This window comes from Adelges cooleyi, unplaced genomic scaffold (genome assembly GCF_023614345.1).
Source record: "Adelges cooleyi isolate 19-005CV unplaced genomic scaffold, UGA_ACOO_1.1 ACOO_flye_CR_arks_rails_tigmint_CR_PRNA_30, whole genome shotgun sequence".
Taxonomy (NCBI): Eukaryota; Metazoa; Arthropoda; class Insecta; order Hemiptera; family Adelgidae; genus Adelges; species Adelges cooleyi.
Window position 1 is genome coordinate 17,460,482 of NW_026095971.1, and position 24,240 is coordinate 17,484,721.

General features: G+C 34.4%; 3 protein-coding genes across 8 annotated transcripts in view; 2 read left to right on the plus strand and 1 right to left on the minus strand.

The window, feature by feature from the left end:
- Positions 1–24,240, plus strand: part of LOC126838646 (uncharacterized) — a 221,124-nt gene that overhangs the window by 111,253 nt on the left and 85,631 nt on the right. The gene's annotated exons all lie outside the window — the stretch shown is intronic.
- Positions 8–5,529, plus strand: LOC126838650 (ubiquinone biosynthesis protein COQ9, mitochondrial). 3 transcript variants are annotated; one of them, XM_050573251.1, is made up of 6 exons: positions 270–459; positions 4,212–4,433; positions 4,504–4,648; positions 4,714–4,903; positions 4,967–5,167; positions 5,353–5,529. In XM_050573251.1, exons 1-6 carry the CDS (start codon positions 423–425, stop codon positions 5,386–5,388), a joined length of 831 nt encoding a protein of 276 aa, XP_050429208.1. In that variant the 5' UTR covers positions 270–422; the 3' UTR covers positions 5,389–5,529. The 3 variants fall into 3 exon arrangements, with proteins under 3 accessions (XP_050429207.1, XP_050429208.1, XP_050429206.1); XM_050573250.1 differs by lacking the exons at positions 4,212–4,433; positions 4,504–4,648; positions 4,714–4,903; positions 4,967–5,167; positions 5,353–5,529 and adding an exon at positions 2,037–3,659 and having other exon boundaries at positions 8–459; XM_050573249.1 differs by lacking the exons at positions 270–459; positions 4,212–4,433; positions 4,504–4,648; ... (1 more) ...; positions 4,967–5,167; positions 5,353–5,529 and adding exons at positions 762–874; positions 2,037–3,659.
- The window catches only part of LOC126838643 (uncharacterized), a 58,707-nt gene continuing 40,651 nt past the window's right edge, over positions 6,185–24,240 (minus strand). For 2 of the 4 annotated variants that reach the window (XM_050573235.1, XM_050573238.1), the window contains 23 exons: positions 24,087–24,187; positions 23,076–23,312; positions 22,322–22,508; positions 21,774–21,961; positions 21,584–21,699; positions 21,087–21,243; positions 20,110–20,274; positions 19,753–20,026; positions 19,453–19,667; positions 18,977–19,195; positions 18,691–18,867; positions 18,114–18,356; positions 17,695–17,856; positions 17,383–17,607; positions 17,091–17,288; positions 14,923–15,165; positions 12,791–13,033; positions 12,476–12,652; positions 10,504–10,790; positions 10,195–10,413; positions 8,053–9,230; positions 7,001–7,156; positions 6,185–6,933 (listed from right to left, as the gene is read on the minus strand). In XM_050573235.1, coding sequence (XP_050429192.1) covers positions 6,738–6,933; positions 7,001–7,156; positions 8,053–9,230; positions 10,195–10,413; positions 10,504–10,790; positions 12,476–12,652; positions 12,791–13,033; positions 14,923–15,165; positions 17,091–17,288; positions 17,383–17,607; positions 17,695–17,856; positions 18,114–18,356; positions 18,691–18,867; positions 18,977–19,195; positions 19,453–19,667; positions 19,753–20,026; positions 20,110–20,274; positions 21,087–21,243; positions 21,584–21,699; positions 21,774–21,961; positions 22,322–22,508; positions 23,076–23,312; positions 24,087–24,187 — 5,563 coding nt within the window. In that variant the 3' untranslated portion in view covers positions 6,185–6,737. Of the gene's footprint in view, positions 6,934–7,000; positions 7,157–7,534; positions 7,576–8,052; positions 9,231–10,194; positions 10,414–10,503; positions 10,791–12,475; positions 12,653–12,790; positions 13,034–14,922; positions 15,166–17,090; positions 17,289–17,382; positions 17,608–17,694; positions 17,857–18,113; positions 18,357–18,690; positions 18,868–18,976; positions 19,196–19,452; positions 19,668–19,752; positions 20,027–20,109; positions 20,275–21,086; positions 21,244–21,583; positions 21,700–21,773; positions 21,962–22,321; positions 22,509–23,075; positions 23,313–24,086; positions 24,188–24,240 lie in introns of those variants that run through there. The other 2 variants (XM_050573236.1, XM_050573237.1) reach the window with 2 other exon arrangements.

The following is a 24,240-nucleotide window of genomic DNA, read 5'->3' on the forward strand; positions in this document are numbered from 1 at the left end:
ACACTCAAGAAAAAACGTGTCGGCTGAACAATCTACGCCAGTATCCACCATATTGAAAAAAAACGGCTACGCTTTTCCGTAAAGAATGCATAGACCTTATACCACTTGTACTACCACTAGTGTAAGGTCCATGGTAAGGAGTTAATGGTAATACGGTCGCGTGATAATACTGGCGGCCATTTCGCAGTTATCATTAATTGCTGACATACCTAGTATTTTGTTTTCGAGAATCGTTTCACTATTTTTATGCTTTATTGAGCGCTTTAAACGTTTTACGTACTCGAATACAATTACACTTTGCCGTGAGGTATAATGTTATCTTTTCTGTAGTTGTTTATTCGACATTGCGTAACATTTCATATTCAAAAAAATAAAAATATAGTATTTATTTTACATTATAAATATTTAAATAGCTCGTTTTGATGTTCATTATGTTGCGCAGGGCCTTTTCAAAAGTTGGTGAGTGTAATTTTTTTTACATATTGAAACAAGTTGTCAATATAGTGTGTAATGTATTGATTTTATTATATAAAAAAAAAAACAAATTACAAAATATGCTGCTGAAATTATGACTAAAGTAATGACTATTTTTAACGAACAATAAAATCATAATTACTATTTTAGTTTATAAAGAACAACATACCTGGTGATTTCCAATTTTTTAGTTTTTACAACATACATTTTATTCTATTGTAGTGTAATAATATGCTTTTAAGCAGCCTTTTGCAGATAATAATACGTATGAATACAAAAAGTTATAAAGAAGTAAAAAACAAAATAATAAATAGATAACATTAAACGAGCAATGATTGAAGTAGTGGTGTGCTTACTTTTTTGATTGTAGATGTATCTTGTACATAACCTTCCAATAAAGGTAAATTATAAGATACTAACTTAATATTTTATATTTATTGTCTTAATATTGGAGGACTAACATGGTTTTATAGTGTAGGTATAGTATTACGTTATACACTTTAGAATTTGTATGGTGTTGAATAATTCCAAGTGCCTTAAGACTGAATTGTTTATTCTTCAGATGGCATTATAGTTATAAATTAGGACTTACGTTCTTTGTGACATACACAATATAAAAAAAAAGGTTGGTTAGATTTAGCGGGGGGACATAGAGGGACATAAGATCTTGGTCTCAATTTAATATAAAATACATAATGGGATGTTTGTATAAAAGTGGTTATTTAATATTAAAACAATAATGTTTATATTATGGCTTGTACGGCTTGCTCCTGCCAACTGATGTCACCAGTATTAAAATAATCTTTAGGTTACAGGGAAGTCAAATTGTTATCTTATTATTCGTGTAAATAATTAAAAAAAAAAAAAAAAAAAGAATAATAAAAATAAATTATATTTTGATTCGTTCTACATAAAATGACTGACTTATATAGTTTTATTTCAGTTGTGCTATTCAAAGTTTTAAATAGGGTTATCTAAATAGAAAGAAGACTATATTGATTCACTTGCAATGGTGTTGCCAGGATGACGTCCTCACTCCATTGGTTTTTACTAAATTAAAAAATTATGTATTATTATAGCCAATGATTTGCTACCAAGAAATTAACTAATGAATTTTATGGTAAATAACAATTATGTTTTTCTAGTAGTTACAACATTTTTTAAAATTACTTCCTCCGAGTTATGGCAAAAATTGTATAACAAATAGTTTCTGTAGAAGTGCCTTTTTGACTTAATAATTGGATGGCTTTCAATTTTTTTTTTTTGAAATTTGTGGCCAAATGAACTTATCCATTTGGCGTCAGATGGTTATTTTAAGTGTGTCGAAAAAATACTACTGCATCCCCATTTTAAAATGTGCAAATGCATCCATTTGCACCCCTGAGATTACCTCATGTTAAAAAGTGAAACCAACCTTTGGTTATTATCAAAGTGTGTTCATAGTTTTTTTCTTAGTTACAATTTATGTAATGTTTATCTTTAACTTATTTTACTTAGCTTTAAAATCATCAGTTTGTTAAAATTTTTACTTAATTATCAACAACTATAATTTATTCTTTTAGATGTATCGTGAACGTCTTAAAAGTAATAATCATAATTACAACATGGACTACAGTAAGGAATTTGACGATTTACAAACCTACTTGAAGAATGATGAACTAGCACGAGCAAAAACGCTATTGGATCAAAACACTAATTTTACCAAATATCATGCTGACGGCATAATACATTTGTTGAGCAAGGAATTGACTGAAACAAATTATATTGAAAAACGGAAATTGTTTAATTTTTGTGAAGTTCATTTACATTCAATGGCTGAAAACATAGATTTACAAGAAAACGTTTTTGACTTTATAGAATTAATAGACTTGCGGGATTGTAAATTGTCATCCACAGTGTCAATTGCTATTACAGTTTTAAATACTATGGAAAATCCCAATCTGGTATGTTTGGAATACTTGCTCAGTAGTACTTTCAACCATTTGAATGAAATGGATTCCATACGTTTGGAAAATAACCTGCTCCATGTTATAAGCATGTTGACGAAATTAGAAAAACATATTAATAATCAACTTTCTGCATTATTTTATTTCGTTAAAATGTCATACCTCTTCTTGCGTACAAATATTGATCCTATTACATTTTTAGACACTACTCGTAATCTTTTGAGCGATCCATTCTATTTATTAGAATATGAATTTGAACAAACTGAAGAAAGAATCCTAGAAAACAAATGCATGGCTTCATTTTTCTATCTTTATTTAAAAAATGGCATATTATGGAATCCAAAAGTTTATAGTCGGTTTTACATTTTAGAAAAATTATCAAATTTAGCCATGTCTGTGTTTGAAGATGATCGATTTGGCAAATCTTTTACCAAGTTGATTCTAACTAAATACAAAGAAAATGAAATCCCTTTACATTCATTGAATAAGCATCATGAAGAATTTTTTATGGAAGCGGCTCATACTTCTTTGTATAATTTAACACTGGATGTAAGGAAAGATTCGTTTGAATCATTAATGTTATTTATCGACAAGCTGTGTTCAGAAGCACAATATATTGTATTCCGACGAGTATTTACAAAATTAATCGATTCTGGTCTCAAGGCGGAGTTAGTAATAAAAATGAAACAACTTTTATTCTCAAAAATAAAAAATCAAGAAGACTCGCAGTACTTTAAAGGAAAACGTCTGTTAGAAATGGTGCAACTCTGTTGCAACATACCTTACGGTCCTGAATGTGATGTTATTAATAATAAAGAGCATGTATTAGCAGCGATAACACTGGCATATGTATTGTATGGTTACAATGGAGATGGGTTATGTATGGACAAACCGTTTTTAAATTATCTTGATGTGTTTGTAAGTGTTGTCCAAAATGCTATCGATTACTCTGCAGTGCAATACAAATTAGAAAGTATTAAACTGAATAACCCTGGAAACTGTAAAGAAGATACCATATCGGTACAAGTACAAAATGAGAATTTACCTATTCCGTCGCTGAATGAAAAACGGAAAATGTTATCCCAGTACAACACAACTATAAAGCTCATACAATCTAATTTGGATTTACTTAAAGGCATTATTAAATGTAGAAACTAAAAATATTATTTAAAGTGCATTTAAAAATATACTATTTGATGAGTTTGTAAATTATTATTATTTTTTTTTTTTTTAATAAAAATGGTGTGAAGTTGATGTTTTGTGTTATTTTTTTACTGTAGTAAAAAAAAAAAACGATCAGCAAGTAAAATAAAATAAGACTTTTACTAGAAAGAAATTTCATACTTTATTTTGAGATGTAAAAAATGAATAATAAAAACATTATTAATAACCAAATTCCAACATATGATTCTTATAAGCTACATCAGTGCTATAGTTTCTAAAATAAAAAATTATAGCGTGTACATTTTCGTTGGGCACCTTGTGATACTAATACTATCTTGAATAGGTTACTTGCAACTAGAATACTAAAAATCATGATTAATTTTTTTGTTTTACTTTTGGTAAACCAAGTAAGTAGCTTGACTGCAGAAGTATTATATTTGAAAACTGGTAATTGAATACCTAAACATTTCTTAATTAAATTCATCTAATGCCTTAGTTATTCGAAAATGTTAAACTTAAATAAAAACTCTAATTAAAATAAAAAGATGACTATTATTTTTGAAAAACGACATTGTGATGCTGTTAAGTTACATAATATCTTAGCTGTTATCTTTGTTCTTTTTAAAGGTGCTTTTGCCAAAGTGGGTAATTTGTGTTCAACGTTTCGTTTCAATAAAACGGTGCATTTGAAAACATGTAGCACTTATGATAAACCATCTGAAAAGGAGCAAATCTATGAAGATCAAAGACCCGACGACAGTTATGAAGAAAACATAAAGGTCAAAATACTCAAGTCGTCGTTGCCCTTTGTATCTGTTCATGGATGGTCAAAAAATACAGTCTGTGCCGGTATGCTCTTAAGTTTGATTAATTTTAGTGCTTAATTGACTATATTATTGAATAAGTTTATGTATAATAGGAGCCAATGAACTCGGTTATCCAGACACCATACATGGATTGTTCGAAGACCCTGGAGCTGACTTGGCTTTGTACTTTTACTCAAACTGCAATGATTCTTTGTCACAACTCATAAAGGATGGCAAACTTAAGTGTTTGGGAGAAGAGTAAACATATTTTTTTAATGTTCGCAACAATTTGAAGTTTCTTTATTCATTTTTTTTTTTTATAGCAAACCAGAATTAATTGAATTTCTGTCGAGTGCCATTCAAACTAGGCTGCTGATGATTGAGCCGTATCTTAGTCAGTGGCCTGAAGCCATGGCGTTGCTTTCTAAACCATCAAATGCAACAAAAGCCGTGTCTAACCTCATGACATTAGTCGACGACATATGCTACCATGCGGGAGATCGATCGATAGACGTGAGCTACCAATCTCCTCTAATAAAATCCTAACATTTTATACATTCTTGTTATTACCAACAGACTCGATGGTACACTCGACGTGTGGGTTTAGCTGCCATTTACAAATCTAGTGAACTGCACTTCCTACAGGATAAATCACAAGAGTACATAGAAACATGGAGTTTTGTAAGACGAGCTATCAAAGAGTGTGTAAAATTGGACAATATGCTGGAGAGTAACACTAGGGTGGCCAAAGATGTTGTAAATGCTTCAGTTTTGACAGTGAGTGATTTTTAATAAAATAAACCAATAAGCTCTATCGGGAAGTCTGAGTTTGCTTGTACATGTTATTTTGTCATTTGTCCATAAAAAATATCACCCACACAATTTCACCTAATTTTTTACGATTAAATACTAATTCTGTAAAAGTAAATATTCTATTAATGAAATTTTTTTTGTTATTTTAGGCAAAAAATATCCTGGGTTTCACTTGGAATAGATAATGACAACACCTTTGAGAGGTTACATTATATAATGCACTCTAATTGTTTTATGTACCACTATCGCGTCATCAACTAGTTATAATAACACTATGCTTGTACAAATTAGGAAATCAAATCAAATACATATTCTATGTTGTTAAACTTTTGGTATTTAAATTATTTAACAATTCACAATAGTTCATCCCAAATGGACTTAACTGTTTATCAACATATTGTATTATGTTTATATTACTTATAACACACTATTTTAGTAATTAAAAAAAAGGTTAAGTAGACAAAAAATAGAACGCTTAAATATTATTTTGTAACATCAATAAATTATTAGAGTAAAAAATAATTTTTGTTAAAGAGTTAAATACCATTTTTGATGATCATACATGCTTTTTATACTATACAAAAAATAAGTTTTAAGAAGACACTTTTGATCTATAAAAATACTCTCTGCCAAAAAAAAATAATGAAATAAGTAATGAGCAAGTATATTTCTTACTTGTTAACATTGAAATATTAAAAAAAGAAGAGATGTTACGAAAGATAAAGCGTTTGTTTCTATAATTAATTACAGACTAGTGAATGACAATGAGCAAGAAGTTTCTAACCTAAGAACAACATTTTATTTCAAAGTTTGTATGTGTTATATAATAATTATTGTTTCAACTGAATATCAGTATTAATTTTGAATACTCGATAAGGTGTTTGTCGTCAAGTCGGTAATAACGAGACTTTTTTTTTTATCGGTCACACGATAATAATAAATAGATAAACTTAAGAACGTACTACATACACTCAATCATAATGGTAATATCACAGATCTGTTATTTATTAAGCGATAGAAAAAGAAATAAAAATAAATGGTTTGAGTTAATTATAACTTAAATAATATTAATTTTAAAAAAATTGTACATATATAAGTATTGCTAATGTTTTACGCTTTTCTAGCGATGGGAATCCATCAAGTTCGCATTGCTCTCTGGTTGTAATATTTAAGATTGTCTAGACTTCAGACTTTACTATAATAATAACTATAGCGAGCAATGCCATTAAGTATAAAGTGTAACAAATTATCTAATTTATACTCAATGGCAATACTCATAAAAATAGTAATAATATGTAGGTTTAGTTACTAAGCGGATTAAAAACAATCTGTTATAAAAAATTTAAAAAAACAATTTTTTTACAAATAAAAATGAACGTTAGATTTTCTACAGTTGATCTATTGGGACTTTTAAGGTTGTCACTTGTCTTTTTACTCATAATGTAATGGAATAATTCCTCGTAGAACATTGAGTTGTTGTACTTTATTTTGGGTTTCAAACGTTTTTGCACTGCAAAGTAATTTACACTCAAGGTCAGTCGGAAGTGACGGATTTCTTTTTTGACTGTTTTCTGGGTTTATCTCGTCTTGTTATCTTGTCAGTGCTTTTGACCGGATCGGCTTTGAAGTGCAATAGTGTTGGCAGAGACGAGAAGCCCGCCATGTCTTCTTCGTCGTTACAGTCCGACTCGCCGTATCGTCCGCAGTCGCTTACGGTTTTGTTTTGGAACCTGTGGGTGGAGAAATAAATATTATTAAAAGCTGAAACAGTAGGTGAAGGCCCTCAATGGATTTTACCGCAATTTCTTGCTCTTCGTCTGATCGTATTTGAATTTCCTCCTGCTATTGTCTTGGCCATTTTTCGCTACAACCGCCGCCGTTAACCAGTCGTCTGCCAAAACATTTCTCTTGATCGAATTGCCCAAATAATTGAGTTTGTTGTAATTGACATTCCTACGACAAAAACATAAAAAATGTACCATTTAAAATTTGTATTTATTGTAAACAAGATAGTGTTATGTAGGCGTGTAAATGTTTATTAAACACATAGGAAACCCATACAATTATTCCTGTTGTGGGAATGTTAAAATACTTTTCATACATTCACTGGTGTATCGCACATATAGTCACCATTTATAATAGATAAAACCAAATCAAACGTTTTAAAATTAATTAGTTGACTTTGTTTTAACTAAAAGAAATGTAATTAAAAAATCTGGGAAAATAGTTCGGGGTGGCCACTGCACGACTTAAATATATTAGTTTAATGGTGAATAAGTAACATTCTACCTAATCTAATACAGACCTTCTGAGGAAAATATTTTCTTTCGCCTTTATTGATTCATAAATTCTGGAACACATTGTACGCCCCGCTGTAATGTTTTGCATATGCTAAGCGCCGTGTTATAAAAACATACATGTATGAATTTTTAACGAAAAAGTTAATACAAGAAGGAGAGAATTTGTTTGCTCTATCGATACAAACAGATTACGGAAAACATTTTAATGGAAAATCTTATTATAATATCTCAATGAGGAAATAAAAAATGATGCGTAGCTATATTGTTGTAAAATATATTCTATGTATATTAATATACTTGTTATTTTTTCTTTTCTAGCACAATAGGTACTATATATTCAACAGAGTTATAGTTTTTTTGTAACTTTTTACATCGAGTGAATAGTTAGTTTAAGAACAACAATAATTATTAATAACACATTTCGGGAAAGTATTTCATTTTTAGTTGGACAATGTATTAACTATAATAATATGTTGATTGCTTATGTCCGTTAAAGTCGAGTAAAACGGAAAACCCAATACAAATAATTGAATTTGCGAATGGACTCACTTAGTGTCGTTGAGGCTGTCGGTGGACGACGATGAGCTGGGTATGATCGTTTGTTGAGACCTAGACCGTCGCCTGGTGTTGGGTTTCGACCGGGATTGTTTCTTGACCGTTCTGCACGGTACGTCCAATAGACTTACATCCGGCGTACACTCCACCGTTGTCTGTGCTCTCCGTTTGCGTTCTCTCTTCTTTCCCGTACGCTTCTTGGCCACGCAATCTGAACTGGTAAAGTCGTATATACTGTCCGAGTCGGTAATTCGACCGTAAAACATAGGCGAGAACCTGAACACGGTCTTGTCGCTCAACGGGCTCTCGCTTCTAGAGCTCACCGGACTCTTCTCCAGCATATCCGTTGATAGGTGTAACGTGGATGGATATTGTTGGACCATGATAGACGGCAACGGATGTCGATAAGCGGACGTCGAAGGAGAAGACGGCCGGTTGGCGGCGGCTATGGTCTCTGACGTGCTGGCGACGCAGGAGTTTGGTTGGTCGACTACCGTCATTGTAGGTTGCCCGGCCGCCTCGACCGCTTCTATGGAGGTTTTACCGGATTTCTTGTCTCGAGCCCAGGGTTTCCTGTGAGGAGACGCCTTGGAATCTGGCGGTTCCGTGTCGAAACCTTCGTCGTCGTTCTCGGAAAAGGTGGTTTCTTCGGAGTCGGCCTCCCTGATCCTGGGCGGCGCGTGGATCAGTGGCGAAGCTCGTCTGACCGGTTGATGTTCTTCCGGTTCAAGAGGGCACAGCCTGGTGTTCGAATTGCACCGTGATGGTCCAGAACTATACCCGGACGAGCTGAGATTAGACTCGGACGCTATTCGGTCGGCGCGCGAGCACATGGAAAAAGGGCTTAGGTAGCACATGGCGCCGCCGCCGACGCAGTCGTTCTTTGACGAGTCCGTACCGTTCTTAGTAGTCGCCGACTCGGTGTCCGAGTCGCTCATGCAAGTGACCGTGATTACGGGTGGGGGAGCGGGTAAATCGAGCGAGATAGGCTTGTCCATGTCCTTCAACATTTTTCGACTCAGCTTTTTCTCCTTGTGCGGGGGCGGTGATCCTGGAAACTCCATGCTGGGTGAATTTATGGGTGTCGGCTGTTGTATGACCAACGTGGGAATGGGTTTCAGCTGCTGTTGTTGTTCGGTTGGTGTCGGCTCCGACGGTCTGCTGAATGGAGACTAGAAAAAAATTAATGAAATTATGCCCACAACGATTAAAAATTTAAGTATAAGGACATGCGTGAAGAAGAAGATGTTCTATTTAGTTTGGTGTTACTTTTTATTTATTACGCATAACAAATGTTACGAAAAAAGTACATACGTAGCTATTTTTCTTTATATTCACTAATTTTTAACTTTTAGGATCAGCCAACATTGTTCTCCAACAGTAATCTCTACTATCTCTACGGATTCCAATCGACACTCGGGGCCAAATATCGTTGACCATTGCTTTATTGTGATATCTCGTTATATTTTTTTTATAATTTTAAACTATTTCTTCCGGTCTTGTTTATTTTCTTCCCTTTACTATCAAATCCATACCTAAACCGTATCTCACGTACTCATTTGGTAAATTAGAATCTCTCACTAAATCTTAGACTTCCATTACCACGTACCGCTACACTAACTCTTTATTATTTTTTCTTATTCTCTGAACGGCACTTTCTAATTTAGACGATGGAACTGGCTTTGCAACCGTCTAATAGTACCTAGCCTTTAATCTAGTTGATGCCAATTATTTTAACAATTGATCATGCTATTAAAAGTGATCACAACCCTTAATAAAACCATTGAGTAAAAATTGTACAATCTATACTCAATGTAAACCTTATAAGCTATTGCAATACTTTGTTGAGTACGTTAAGAAATTATCGAATACTGAACTAATGAAATGACAGCGAGATTAAAAACTGTAAATACATTTTATGGAGTTTCGATGTGAAATTTTAAATCATAATCTATCTCAATCTGTTGTACACATCTAAGAAACAATTTTTACCACTCCGACGTAGACAGTTTCATTCATACAATTTTATATTTTGCATAATATCATCAACAGACCTAGATAAACTAGATAAGCATAAAGTTATTGTTTCGAAGCGAATAACAATATTTTAACGAAACCGCGAATACATTATTGTACCTGGTCGCCGGCGTCTTTAAGACAGCCAAACGCCGACCTCCTGGATACGACGGGCGTGAGGGAAGGTGACGGTATGGGCGTCGGTAGCTCATGGATAGGCGACAGACAATCCATCCGGTAGTTGGGCACTTCCAGCAGTATGGACGGAGGGTGTTGTAAACTGTTAAGAGGGCTGTTCGAGTTGTTTCTCTGCGAGCTCAACATGTCGACCACGGGCAGCTGAAAAGATAATGTAGGCATTTTTTATGTGAATAACTTGCAGTTCTTAGATATAACAACTAACAGTCAGTGAATTTGATGTGAGCTCACCTGAATCGTGTTCGAGTACCGGTAACGTGTAGGCGATTCTTTGCCAGGCGAATGCACGGCGCTGGACATCAACGAATCGTCTTCGCTGCAACCGACTATCTCGTCTTGGAGACTCGAACAGCTCGGTGTGGTCGAAGCCGACAAGTAGTTTCCCATTTCGGTCATAGCCATCGTCTGATTGAAACTACGGAACATTGCCAGTATCGAATCGGCGCTCATCGCCTTTTGATTGGACGACCGTTGCTGGTACTCGTTTAGGAGTAATTGATTTGGTTTTCGACAAGTCTCTAAAAATGGACACCGTAGTAAACATTTTTTTATTTATGTGATTAAGTATGATGCGCATTAAACAAAATAAAATAATATAATCCAGAAAGAAAAAAAATCAGTGCTGACTATAGTCTATTTTTACCGACTATAATAACGTATTTAGGCAAATTTTAAATATACTTAATGAAAGACTGCTGAAATCACTTAGAGCAACGTAAGGAATGATGTTGTATTCTTTCAAGAATTATTTTTTCCCTACTAAAACGACACGTGTATTTGTTTGTTATCTCTTTATATTATTAAACAAAACTGAAATTATAATTGTCATTGATAAAATACATAAAAACTTATCTTAAACATTTGAACACAACCTATTTGTGTCTTTATTAAGTTATTATTTTCTCGTGAAACCAAAGAAACCGTTGGAAATAGGAAAAAAAATAAGTTGTGTTATCTATTATTATAGGATCTTTGTTCTATAATACAGTTTTAAATATATTAATAGCTACGAGAGAACTATCTAACTGTTCAGTCCTCAACTATTATCACCATGAGTTTGATTATTATTTTTTTCAAATTATTTAATTCATAATATCTGTCTGCGAGAACGTAAGAAAACCGAGAAGGTTCGAGGAGTTTGACTGCAGGTTACCCAAGTCCAGAATTAGAATGACTACGTAATAAGTCCTATAAGTTTCACTAATGCATTCATTTCGCAGTTTATGTGCAATCGGTTTTATATTATACTAATTTGCAGCGTGTATACTAAACGGCGTGTATTTTATTTAACGTCAAGATATAATAATATTTTTAACTACAGCAGTTCTAATATTAGACTTAAGTTGTTTTTCTTTCCATGCCCCAATTTTCACTAACCTAACCGGTCTGGTAAAATAGCTATATTTTATATTTAGCGAACAGCCATTGAACTGTTTTAAGCCCTTTTTGCACGATTATAGTTGTTTTGCTATGCCTAGTGTGATAGCTTGTACACTAACCTCTAGGTTCGTATGAATTAAACAAAGTCTGTATTTTATATTTATTTGAAAAATACCTTTTATATATTCAGCTTCTATACTTAGTACAATTTATAGTTAATACATTTTAAACGAGTTTATATAATAATAATAAATATTCATGCTTATTATATTCTCTAGTATATGGTGTAAAGAGATTTTAGTTATAATTCTAGTAGGTATAATAGATTAAATGCAACATTTAATATACTATAGTTAGTATGCTGTATGCTAGACACAGTAAAATAACAATTATCGTGTAAAAAGAGCTTGTGAATACATTCACATAAGTGGACAATTTCGCACGGATACTAGCTAGTGTAATCATAGATTAGATCAAACCAGATGGTGCACTCCCTATTAAAGCAACGTAATCGCCGAAAATGTGTACAAACCAAAACCCTCTTCAACAAAAAAAGTTATGAAAAATTGATGTTTCATAACTGAGCATCACTGAATTTATTAATTGTTATCGCCGATATATTATAAAAACTATTTGATAACATATTGTAGTAAAATGTTTCGTGTGATAATTGCATTTCTAGAACGTGTGGTCACACAAGTCGAAGAGGGTTTCAGTTACTAGTAAATTACGAAGTGCCCCGCCTGGTCTTATCTAATCTGCGGATTAAGTGCGGTATAACATTGAAATCGAATAAAATTAATTGTTTTTAAAAGCGGTGTACCCAAAGCGTAATCCAGACTGGACATGGAGTCGCTGCCTTGGTTGGGGTTGGGCAAGCGCGACGCTCGTTTGGCGTGCCCGTCCACTTCAGAGCAACTGGTCGAGCTCATTTCCGACTGAAACTTGTTCATCAGCCGAGCGAACGTGACCTTTTTCTCGATCTTTTGCACCGCCTCGTCTGAAGTTCGTGCCAGATTACAAAATATACATCGTGTTGATGATATACAATACATTTTTAATATATATTTACATGTGCGTTGTACCTATAAACTATGTACAAGTAAACCCATCATCCGTTACCTGCTGCGGCGCTTACCTATTGAACAATCGTTGGAAAAGCTGGTCTCCTGCGACCGGTGCGACAACGGCAGGTATATGTCGTTGGGACTGATGTTGTTCGTGGAAAGCTTGTCCACCAGGTTGATCTCGTCGTTGAAACTCGCCTGCCGCTCCAGGCCGGGCGATATCAGTTGTTGCAGGATTTCCGATTTGTCCGCTATGGAAGTCCGAAGTCTCGACGGCGACGTGCTCTTCTGCTTGGTCCGGTGCTGGTTGAACCCTGCGAAGTTTTCAAGGAGACATGGTAAAAAAAAACCGTGTCGTTAAAGGGGCGGTTCATACCGGCAACCGAATCGCTACACGAGTACACACGAGCTCTAGGTAACCATTAATATTAGTAAGTATAAAGTGTGGGCGAATTTGTAGTTATGTTGAAAAACACAAAAGTTCGAATAAGTTTTCGTCGTTAACGATGAACTAAGAAAGTGATTGTACAGAGATGTTCACCGACCACAAGTAAATAAATCAACTTATAACTCTCAAGATTTAAATATTTATTATTATTATTTTTATTACTGCGAATTTAAATTATTAATAAATTGAAATATACTTGCTAGCCCTTGTTAAATGTTGTAACTTATAAAGTTACATATTAACTGCTGATTTCAGTTATTAATAAATTGAAATATACTTGTTAGCACTTGTTAAATGTTGTAACTTGTAAAGTTACATATTAACTGCTGATTTGTTTAACTCGGCCTCTTAAATAAGATAATATATTATCAAAGCTATATAAATACAGAGGTGGATCTAGAATCTAAAAGTTCATTTCATTTACGTATAACAATAGTCATAGAGTTAAAGTTTACATAGTAAATATAATATTATAAAAAAAATAAACATTAAAAACAATTTTAATGCATACAATTTAAATACATAAGGGAGGGGCTTGAGCTCCTTTGTATCCGCCCCTGTGTGAATACATAACTTAAATTGAACTAGGTAAATCAAATAGATTGAATTAATTGACCAGTAATAGTGAAATTGCAATCTATTAATGGATTTTTCTGTTAGCTGTACAAATATAATATTGATGATTTTTGTTTATATTGTAATCGATTGCTCGCAGAAAAACTTTTCACTGAAAATTCGATTCGATTGCCGTATTTTAGGGTAATTACACTATTTAAGAGAAGTATAAGGTGCGCTAATAGTAGGTATAATAAGAACTATGGTACAATAGTAGATGAGAAATTGAAAAAAATAAAATAAAAGGTAGTTACAAGCTGAAGTAGACGCGTCAACTATAGTGTTATGATTTACGAAGGTATTGATATTAATACAGCTGTTCATAATATTATATAATCTTACTATAAAAATATTAATAATAAAATAAAATATATGACATTTTGTGTAAATGACCCACGCATTACGGGTTATAAGAATTATAATGTGCAGTATAATTGAACTAAGCTATTAATTGTTTTTAGTAAGAACTGGAAATATCAACTATTTACTTTTCAAGAATCAAAATTAAAATTAGCCAAAAATTGTAATCCCATGCTAGTATCGAATAAATATATAGAAAAACTTTAGCAACACTTGTGGTTGTATATAACTTAAAATTTGTAAAAAAACCTTAACCACAAAAATAATACACTTTAGCGTATTTCAGTAGCAATGCTATAACTAAGTGTGTTGTAAGATGAGCGTTGATGATAATAGCATTCCTACCGAAATACGGTCAAGTGTATTTTTTGTTAGGTACATTTATATATATATAATTTTTTAATTATTCGTGGACTATGCTGGTCCGTCTTAATTGTGTTATAACTCACTCAACCTTATAAATATCATTCATTTAAGGATATTTGAAAATGTTGCTTATGGTCTATAGTAAATTATTTTCATAACAGTGTATTATTAAAAAAAAATAAATAATTGACAGTAAAATTCCGAAGATGCACTACAACAATCATATTTCTTAAAATATCGAAATAAACTATGATTGTGTTACCTATGTAATGATATAAGTATGCTGTGAAGTAACGAAAGTATTATATATTTAAGTATAAAGAAGTAGTTAATGGTGTTGGTGCAAAGTATACGGTGATAACAGAGCAAACAACTGGGACGGGGTGTAGGAAAGGGGCGTAGGCGACACCTTACTCGGAGCTTGTGGCCTGAGCAAGTCGTCCAGACTGAACGTACGAGCCGTTCGGGCCGACTGTAACGGACTGGTGAGGCTCATTAATGAAGGTTTTCTTATACCCAATCGTCTGAGGAACGTTTTGGCTTGTGACTGTTGCGGCGAGTTCCCATCCTCCGAGGGTGTAACTCCGTTTGTCAATACGGTGGGCACCAGCAGTTCGCCACGCATGCTCGACATCCGACCAGACGAGTTCACAGTAACTGTGGACCACAAAAATAATAAGTAGGTATAGCTAGAGTGAATAAACCCAGTCATGTAATCCACCTAGACTTAATTGTACAACAAATTGTTTGTTAGACGACCAATGGCCGTTTGCACCAACTATAACTAAATTTTAAGTTGATGCAAATGGTTATAAGTGGATTAATTAGGTATAGAGTCTGGATGGGTAAGGCAGAATTTGAAATTTCTCTTGCAGGTATTCGGTGACAATTTATTGGTTAAAATTGTATGTGCAGTATTCAATACATCTGCGTGTATTCTCACTGTGATAGTTTTTACATTTTTCCAACTACAGCCAACGGTAAAAAGATACAAACAAAATTTTGGTATATTTTCTTTTTTTGTGTAAAAACTCTAATTGGTTTATGGTTTTCGTCGGACTCGATTATATAAACTAATAAAATACATCAAATTATTCTATTTGTATTCCTAATTTTATCGAAATAATGTGGCCGAGTGACATATTTATTACTTTTATATACATTTTGCATCTACAATACTATGGTTAGCCATAAACTAACGAAAACCTTTCGACCTGTGTTTAATATTGTGGAATGTTCTTTTAACGATACTCTAAAGAAAACAGAACAGCGATAAACTTTAAATAAAGTTTTATAACAGTTGTTAGTATATATATATATTGTTGCGTAAGTAGCAAAACTCAAATGTATCAATTCGAAAACCAATACTAAAGTACAAATTACATTATTTTATTATGTCTTTTTGAATAAAATAAAAATTAAAGTCATATATCGACGTCTCAGCTTAAAATTCCAACATAAATAACAAATGGAATAAATAAATATATTAACTAAAACTATTTTTCTTTTCCAAGTTTAAAGGTGTATCAGTGTTTAAGTAATTGGTTTCAAGGTGTGGTGTCGTATGTATTGCCTAGTTATAAAAGAAAGTTTTTTTATTTACAGTTTGTATAGGTGTTTTTTCATAATTAGCTTGTTTTGCAAAAATGTACAATTATTTAATAGCATTTTATAAAAGTTTCATAAGCAACTATTTAAGAAAAAAAATGTTTTTCCGGGACGCTTTTGGACGAGTTGTTTATTGTTTTAGTCTCAGAAGTACTTTACAAACAAATAAATATTGTACTCGCTCTTTCGTAGTTAAAATATGTGTTTACAAACTCCCTTTTACGATTTAAATATACCAAAATCCCATATTAATTCTGAGACTGGTAGATACTAAAAAAAAATGCCTATTACTATTTAATCTTAGACCGCATTCACCCGTCACAGATACCAAGAACATTATTTACAGTATCTTGTATTTATTATTTGTGGTTACAATTAATGTCAACGTATTTAAAAAAAAAACATATTAAAATGTATTAACAAATTATACTTAAAAATAAAATTATGTACATTTTGAAGGGAATATTTGGGTATTTATTAGTGCATTATTATTATTATGTAGGATATTTTTAGCGCATAAAAGCATGCATATTTCGGGTTTTTTTAAGAGCATTAACTTCCGCACTTATCTTTTCCTATTGTTTTGGAATATTCGTATTTGCAAGTAATACCACAGATTAGATAAAAGCAGATGGCGCACTTCACCATTTACTGATAACTGAAACCCTCCTCATCTAAGTGCGACCATATTTTAGAAATACAATTATTGTACAAAACATTTTAATATAATATGTTATCAAATTATTTTTATAATATATCGGTGATAAGTGATAACAATCAAGAAATTCAGTGATGCTTAGTTCGGAAACAGCAATTTCTCATAAAGAATTTTTTTTCTACCAGTAGTAGAACTCTGAGTTGAGAAGGAATTTGGTTTGTTAACGTTTTCAGCGATTACTTGCTTTAACAGGGAGTGCACCAACTGGTTTTATATAATCTGTGGTAATATTGCGAATGAAACAATCACGACTTACATCGTCTGCTGCGTTCGGCTTCTTCGGACAGTATCTTTTCGATTTTTTCGGGCACGTGACGTTTGGCGCACCATATTATACCCAAGATGGCCAACACCATGAACACTGTCAACAGACCCAACCAGAACGGTTCCTGTATCATACGCTCGGTCAACGGTTTGTACGTTATGTGAAGCATTTTCTTCTCGCACTGGTCGCCTATAACGGACGTTAAGTACAACAATTCATTTCCTTATGACAAATGAGATACTTAAAAATATCTACACAGCGTGGGTACAGGATCTAATCTCACCCGTCCAATACGCATAACACCGGCACTGGTAGTCGGAATCGCCCAACGCCAAGCATTCGCCGCGGTCCTTGCAGGGGTTCAGGTCACAAGGTTTGATCTTCTCGTTGCAGAACCTACCCGTGTAACCGTATTGGCATTTGCACTCGTAGCCGTTGTTGCCGGTCAGCTGACACTCGCCGAAAACGCAATGGTCCAGGTCACAGTGATTCAACGAACAGAACAGACCTGCAATCACAACCGTCGGAGGTCAAAGGCCGTCGAATTGTCCATGTCAAACCAACGAACTTGAGCCGTGGGTATCACACATCTTACCTGTGTAGTTTCCTTGACATTTGCAGTAGTAAGTCTTGGAAGCATCGCTGAGCACGCACGTTCCACCGTTAATGCATGGGTTAGGCGCACACGATTCGATTTTCGTGCGATTCATGACCGGAAGTTTTGACAGCGTGATCAGTTTGTTTTTCGACTTGGAGTCTAGATAACAACACATAGTAACGTTGTACAGCTTACAATAAATATTTCGCGCACATTCCGCCCGATGTTTTGAGAAAATATGATGCTAATTAAAGCCCAAATTATAATAACTGAAGTCAACGGATAAAAGTGTTTACGCGAAAACATGTGAAATTTATCCCTGGGATTTTAGGCGCTCTAAAGCTCCGTATAGTTAACAACATACCACTGACATTTGTACACAACACGGCATTAGTTTTTCAACCAGCAATACTTACCGTGTTTCACTGACACCGAAATGTTGACAGATACCAAATCGACCGTCTGTGTCTGGCCGTAAATCGTGACTATAGTCATAGTGTTGAGAAACGACGATATTGAAATTGGTACGGACTTAATTCGATCGGAGTTTTCGCATAACAGCCACCATGTTCCGTTTTGAGAGGCGTAGTGATCGTGAATTTCGATTATGGTACCCGATTGTGGACCTGGACAGACGGTACGGCCTAGTGCTGTGTCCACTGAAATTTACAAAACAACATAAATTTAACACAAACCGATTCGGTTTACCTTGAAAAATTAGACTTTTGATCCACATTTCTTATAAAGATCGAGCGTTCGGATCATTGAACCAGACAGTTTCAAACTATATGGAGATATTATTTTATCAGACTCTAGAATATATTTCGTCTTACTACTTTCGAACAATTCCTTTTAAATAAATGAATCAATTGATTATTCAAATAAAAATAAAGTTTAAAATCTACGTAAAAATTAGTCTTTTGATGTTTAAAATAGGGTTAAAGAAACACTATAGATTGTTATATTTATTACTACTGAGAGGTACAATCGTACTTTGTGCGGGAATCACGTGGTTAAACTGTAGTTGAATGGTGTTTCCTATGGAAGTCACCAGCCTTTGTTTGTAACGGAGTCTGGGGAAATGCATGGGTAACGGATGGTTTAGTCTGTACATAAAGCCAACCGTGTCGTTGGGCAACACTATAGCACGTTCCTCGTCCAAATCGGATACTAAGCATAAAAAATTAAATACAAATAATTTTAAGCACCGTAGGTACAATAATAATAACTGTTCTCGAATAGGAACAATTACAAGTGTAAATTTGTACATTTTACCCACCCGTTTTGTACGCTATTTTGAATCCCCTACCCCGGGGCGTACGGTTCGTCACGTATTCGATTTTAACACTCTCGCCCTCCGACATGAAAGCGCCGTCGTTAATGGAATTCACTTGTTTGAACGGCATAACGTAGTCTGCCGATCTGGACAGGTAAATTTTCACCGTCTGCGAATCGTCCAAGTTGTAATCGACGAATTCAATCCATATGCGTCGACCCACTGCAAAAAAACGATGGTAGTGAAAAAACAATTGAAATATAAATACTATATTAGAAAAATAATTATTTAAAATAAACACGATTCTAGCTTGATTCCGTGTATTCGCTAATATTTAATTATAACAGATCACCGTGATAATAATTGGAAACGTTCAATTTAAATGTAAAGTTTACTAATTGTTAATTAAATTGGCAACAAAGTGTGTGTTTAGAATATTACGTTTTAAAATCACGAGGGACTTAAGTAAGAGTACTCACCCGGTGCCAGTATCATGGTGATGCAGTTGAGATTGGGCAGAATGAAGTTTGGGTAGTTCGGACTGATCACCTGTCCCTCGGAGCCTGTAAGCGTTTGTGAAGGGCATCCTGACATGTCGACCACGTTCCATTTAAGGTGAAACCCGGAATTTGATACCGAGTAGTCCGATTGGAAGTGAACGAAAGCCTCGTTGGAATCCGTGACGAAAATATAGCTGTGAAAAGACAAGTAGGTATTGTGTTTGAGGAATGCTCGTCCCTGCAATACTGCCAAAACAATATCACATTCTTCTGACTTACTCTTCCAAGTCGTTACCGCGATAACCGCAAACCGTCATCGTTCTGTTGTCCCCACGCCCCGTCAACTCCACCACAGACACTGAGTCGTATAGGCAGTCCACTTGCGGTTCTATGTTTATTGAACCGAATTGGAATACTATTCGCGCCCGTTCTGGTCCTACTACGTGCGTCCAGTAATTCAAGTTGTGATAGTAGTTGGCGGGGTAGTTCAATGAAGTCAGGACGCCACTCGTGCCAGTCACCGTCTTGTTCAAGTTAAAGTAATCCGAAGGCTCTGAAACATGATATATGAAAACACCGCCAAATGAAGCCAGACAGTATTTGTGGTCCATGTTTAAAAAAAAACAACAAACTCACTTATTTGATTTTTTTTGCATATGTATCCTCCGACGGTATCGCAAACGTTTGCAGTCCAATAGAGTCCTCTGGGAAGGTTGGCCGGTGGTGAGTTGAGCCAACTGATGGCCAGACACAAATTCTTGTAAGATGTCAGAGTATTAGTGTTTCCCGTTGCTAACCAAGCTGCAACACAAACAAATTACGGTCAACCCTTAATAATAGTATCATTAATGTCGGAGAATGGTTACATAATTTCCTGTGATGTATACATATTTAAACCGCAGGAAACGAACCCAATAAGAATAATTTATAGTTACATAATTTATATAGGTAGGTAATTAGTATTAAACCTTATAATAAAAAGGAAAAACACTAAAAAAAATGTTTGTCATATAAAAAATATCGGAAGCTGTTATTATTTTACTGCTAGTTTGACTTTTTCAACTAATTAAACACAGTTTAGGACCGGGTGGTGGTTATTTTTCTACCCAGATGGTGTCTAGATAGGTCTGGCAATTATTAATAGTGATATCTATAACTATATATTTGATATAGCATTATTATTCATATATCCGTATTCTGTATGGACAAAACCCCTTGAATTTTATAAAGTTGTGGTAGTTTCAATAAAAATTTCAATTTTTGGAAAAATTCTCTGGACGTCCCTGTTAAATAATGATTTAGTAAAGAATGGAGTTTCTATTATATTATTCCTTTGAAGGAGAAAATCCTTTCTTCGGGTTTGGTTTTTAACATTGATGGGAAAATAAATCACGTGGTGAACCAACATTGGGGATTTAGTGATTATGTCCTTTGAAGTCTTATAAACTTATTAAGCTATACATAGTTTTATTGTCAAATGTGCTAAATTGTAAAAACGAAAACACGAAAAAATTGCTAAATTATTATTTTTACTATAAAGAAAGCAGTCTTGAAATTTTAACTATAGATTATCAGCAATAGATTAAGTTTAATATTACTGTTGATATACGTACCAGAAAAAGTTTCAGTCGAATTATCAACCCAGTGCCAATAATTGTCATCCCACGCTCCTCCAAGCCAATAAATGGCAGACCTACTCTCAGTCGACTCTCGTATAAACGACTCGACGAACTGTTCTTCTTCGGCACTGTGCACGCTGGCTAGCTCGGCCTTAAAGAAAAAGAAAAATTCTGCAATTTCAATATTGTCTCCAACAAACCTTGGTGCATGTTTCAATAACAAGAGTGTGTGTTTTTCGCTTAAATAAAAAATATTTGATGCGGCAAGACCGTTGCGACAGTCTTGAAAGATAAGATTAAGTGGAGGCAATTGCGAGGCTTTCTTACAATTAATTTAAAATCAATGCAACCGGAAATCCTGATCTTTTGGCATCCGATAACGATGAATATCCAATTAATTTCTTTACTATACACCGTTCCACGAGAGAACGCATCCGCGCAGAAACCAAAACGTGGGGAAACGGAGTATATCTATATAATTTTGCTCTTACTTTTATTCCGTTACAAATACTCCTGGCCGTATGCCATGACACTTCGGGGTAGCTGGCGAACAGGTAACACGATCCGTTGTACATCTGTTGCCTTGCGTCGTCACACTCGTTGTTCACTAAACATAATAAACAATGTGCATTTTTCGTTTAGTACTTGTCAAATAGATGGGTTTTACAAAAATAAACCAACCGTGCTCGGCCGAAACCCGAGCCTTGTATCCACTAAACGAGTGCGAGTAGTCCGACACGAAATGTATTCTCAACTTGGACTTCTTGGTGACGTACCTCGTCAGTTTGAGTACATCGCTCTTATCACCGCAGTACTTAGGTCCCTGGCCCTCATCCCCAGCAATTAGTTCCACGTAATCGTAGCTACATCTGTTTGAAAAAATGGTACAACTTAAGTGAAATACAAATTACATACATCTGTATATAAGTGTCATATGCCTTAGGAGTCTAGTATAGGAAAATCTGTTAAATCCACGTTTTTATTATCTTTATAAAATTAAATGGCATTCATCATAATATTACAGTTTTAATCAAGAAATTAAATATTGAACTGGATAAAACAAATTAAGAAAAAATATTAATGCTATTCTTGTATTCACGCTGTATCTCCAAAACTATAGTTTGTAAGAACAAGCTAATAGGGTTTTTTTAAATTAAAATTAAAAAATATAGTCCAATCACCAAGTTAACGCAAATTCAATAAAAAAAATAAGCAAGCTTGGTACTCACGTTGATTCGTTTTCTAATATCAGCTCTTCAAACTCTACTTCTATTTGGTAGTCATGCGGTACTTCCAAGCTGACGGTGCAGTCCAAGTTGTCCGGATAAGGTTGTGGAAATCCCGGGCTCGATACCGAAACGAATCGCATTTCAGTTGTTAATTTAATCGTCAAGTTGCAGTTCGTCTCGTCTGAATCTGTAACAGTAACCACCTCAATAATAATTTTTAATGGAATGATTGTTTGGGTTTGATGACAAGCAACTGGTATGACAGAACTTGCTCGTGTACTACTTATTGGAACGATGGAAATATATCTACACTTAGATTGTCCAATAGAGTAAATGTAAGCGAAATGGTGAATTCATCAAAAGTGATATTGGTTAACTGCTTGACCTTGATCCTTTTGCACATTGAACTATTCATTACATTTCTTATACCTATGTGCTATTATTATGAGTTATGACACATCACTTCTAGTTCAAACGAAAACCTTTTACCGTTACAGACATATTATCATCATACGATTCAGTCACTCAGTCAGTAGTCTAATCAAAATTTAAAATTACTTCCATTCCATCCCGTGTTACTATATACCCGTAACTCACCCAAAACCGAGGGTGTCTAGAGATTTCACGGTTCATTAAGTATTTGGTGTCAGAAAGAACGGTTTAACTCATACTTCCAAACTTTCCTGACTGTACTGCTTATGATTAAGTTTACCTAACCGTTATCTTAAGCATTGTAAGTTACTGGTAAGCCTACCGTAATAATTGGTCGGAGATGCATGTTGTTGCGTTTGACACAGAAATCGGTTTTTCACCGAGCAATCCCGGTCGTTCCACGTGTACGAGGCGTTTCGATTGAAGTACTTGAATAAACGATTTTGCGATACGTACACTTGCCGCAGCTCGACACAGTCTTGTCGGCTGAGCCCGTCATCGTTAGGTTGTTTCGAATTAGATCCACCGTGCGACTGATGCACGTATCCCTGATACCAATCTAAATTAATCAAAAGTTTAAAATAAGTATATAAATTCAAATTGTATTCGTTGTCCGTGTTTTTCAGAGTTTTGGTAAAGTTTCTACCGAAAACATCGAGGACAAAACATTGGGGGAAATGTACCTTGATTCGGCGTATTTTCTTTAAGATTAATTGTCGCGATTTTGTTTATGCTCATTTAAGGTAAATCAAGCACTAGTTATCATCATGTAAAAATGAAGAATCGCTTATTCGAGAAAGGGAATAAGTGAAAATTATCAAAACACACAAATTGTTTTCTACTAAACACAAACGTTTAAAAAAAATGAGAAATGCAAAAACTCTTCCTTATTGAATCGGAATCATTTGATATTTTTTTCAGATTCTCAGAAGCTTATTTTGTGTTTTTTTTAGGCACTCGCGGCTAGAGGACTTATCCTTTCTTAGATTCAAAATATGTAAAACAGAAATCAAGTATTTCAACGAATCAAAAATGCTTTATTTGTCAAATAATACACCCCTGATGGAAAGAAATAAGCTAGTTATAAATAATTTAAAAAAGCGTAATTTAAAGAACTTAGAGCGTTGAATTGTTTTTTTTAATATACAAATTGGTTAGTCTCACTCTACTAAAAGTTGACGCCAAAAAATAATTTTTTCTAAAAATGACGATAGTAAGTAAGCATATCTTAAGTTAGCGATTCATCAACTCCGTTCTCCTCTCGACCAAAAATATAATTATTTTAAGTCAAATTTCAAGGGCATGGTTACATGGTTAAATCAGGACGACTCACTAGAATAACTGAATGGCGACGAGTCGGTCCACTTGAAAAAACCTTCGTTGTTCGCGTCCGTTGCTCCTATCCAGTAAGCGGCGTTGTCGCTGTAACCGGGACTGTCGACAAATTGTGGCTGTTAGACCGTGCCATCGGCTTATGACAATGCTGC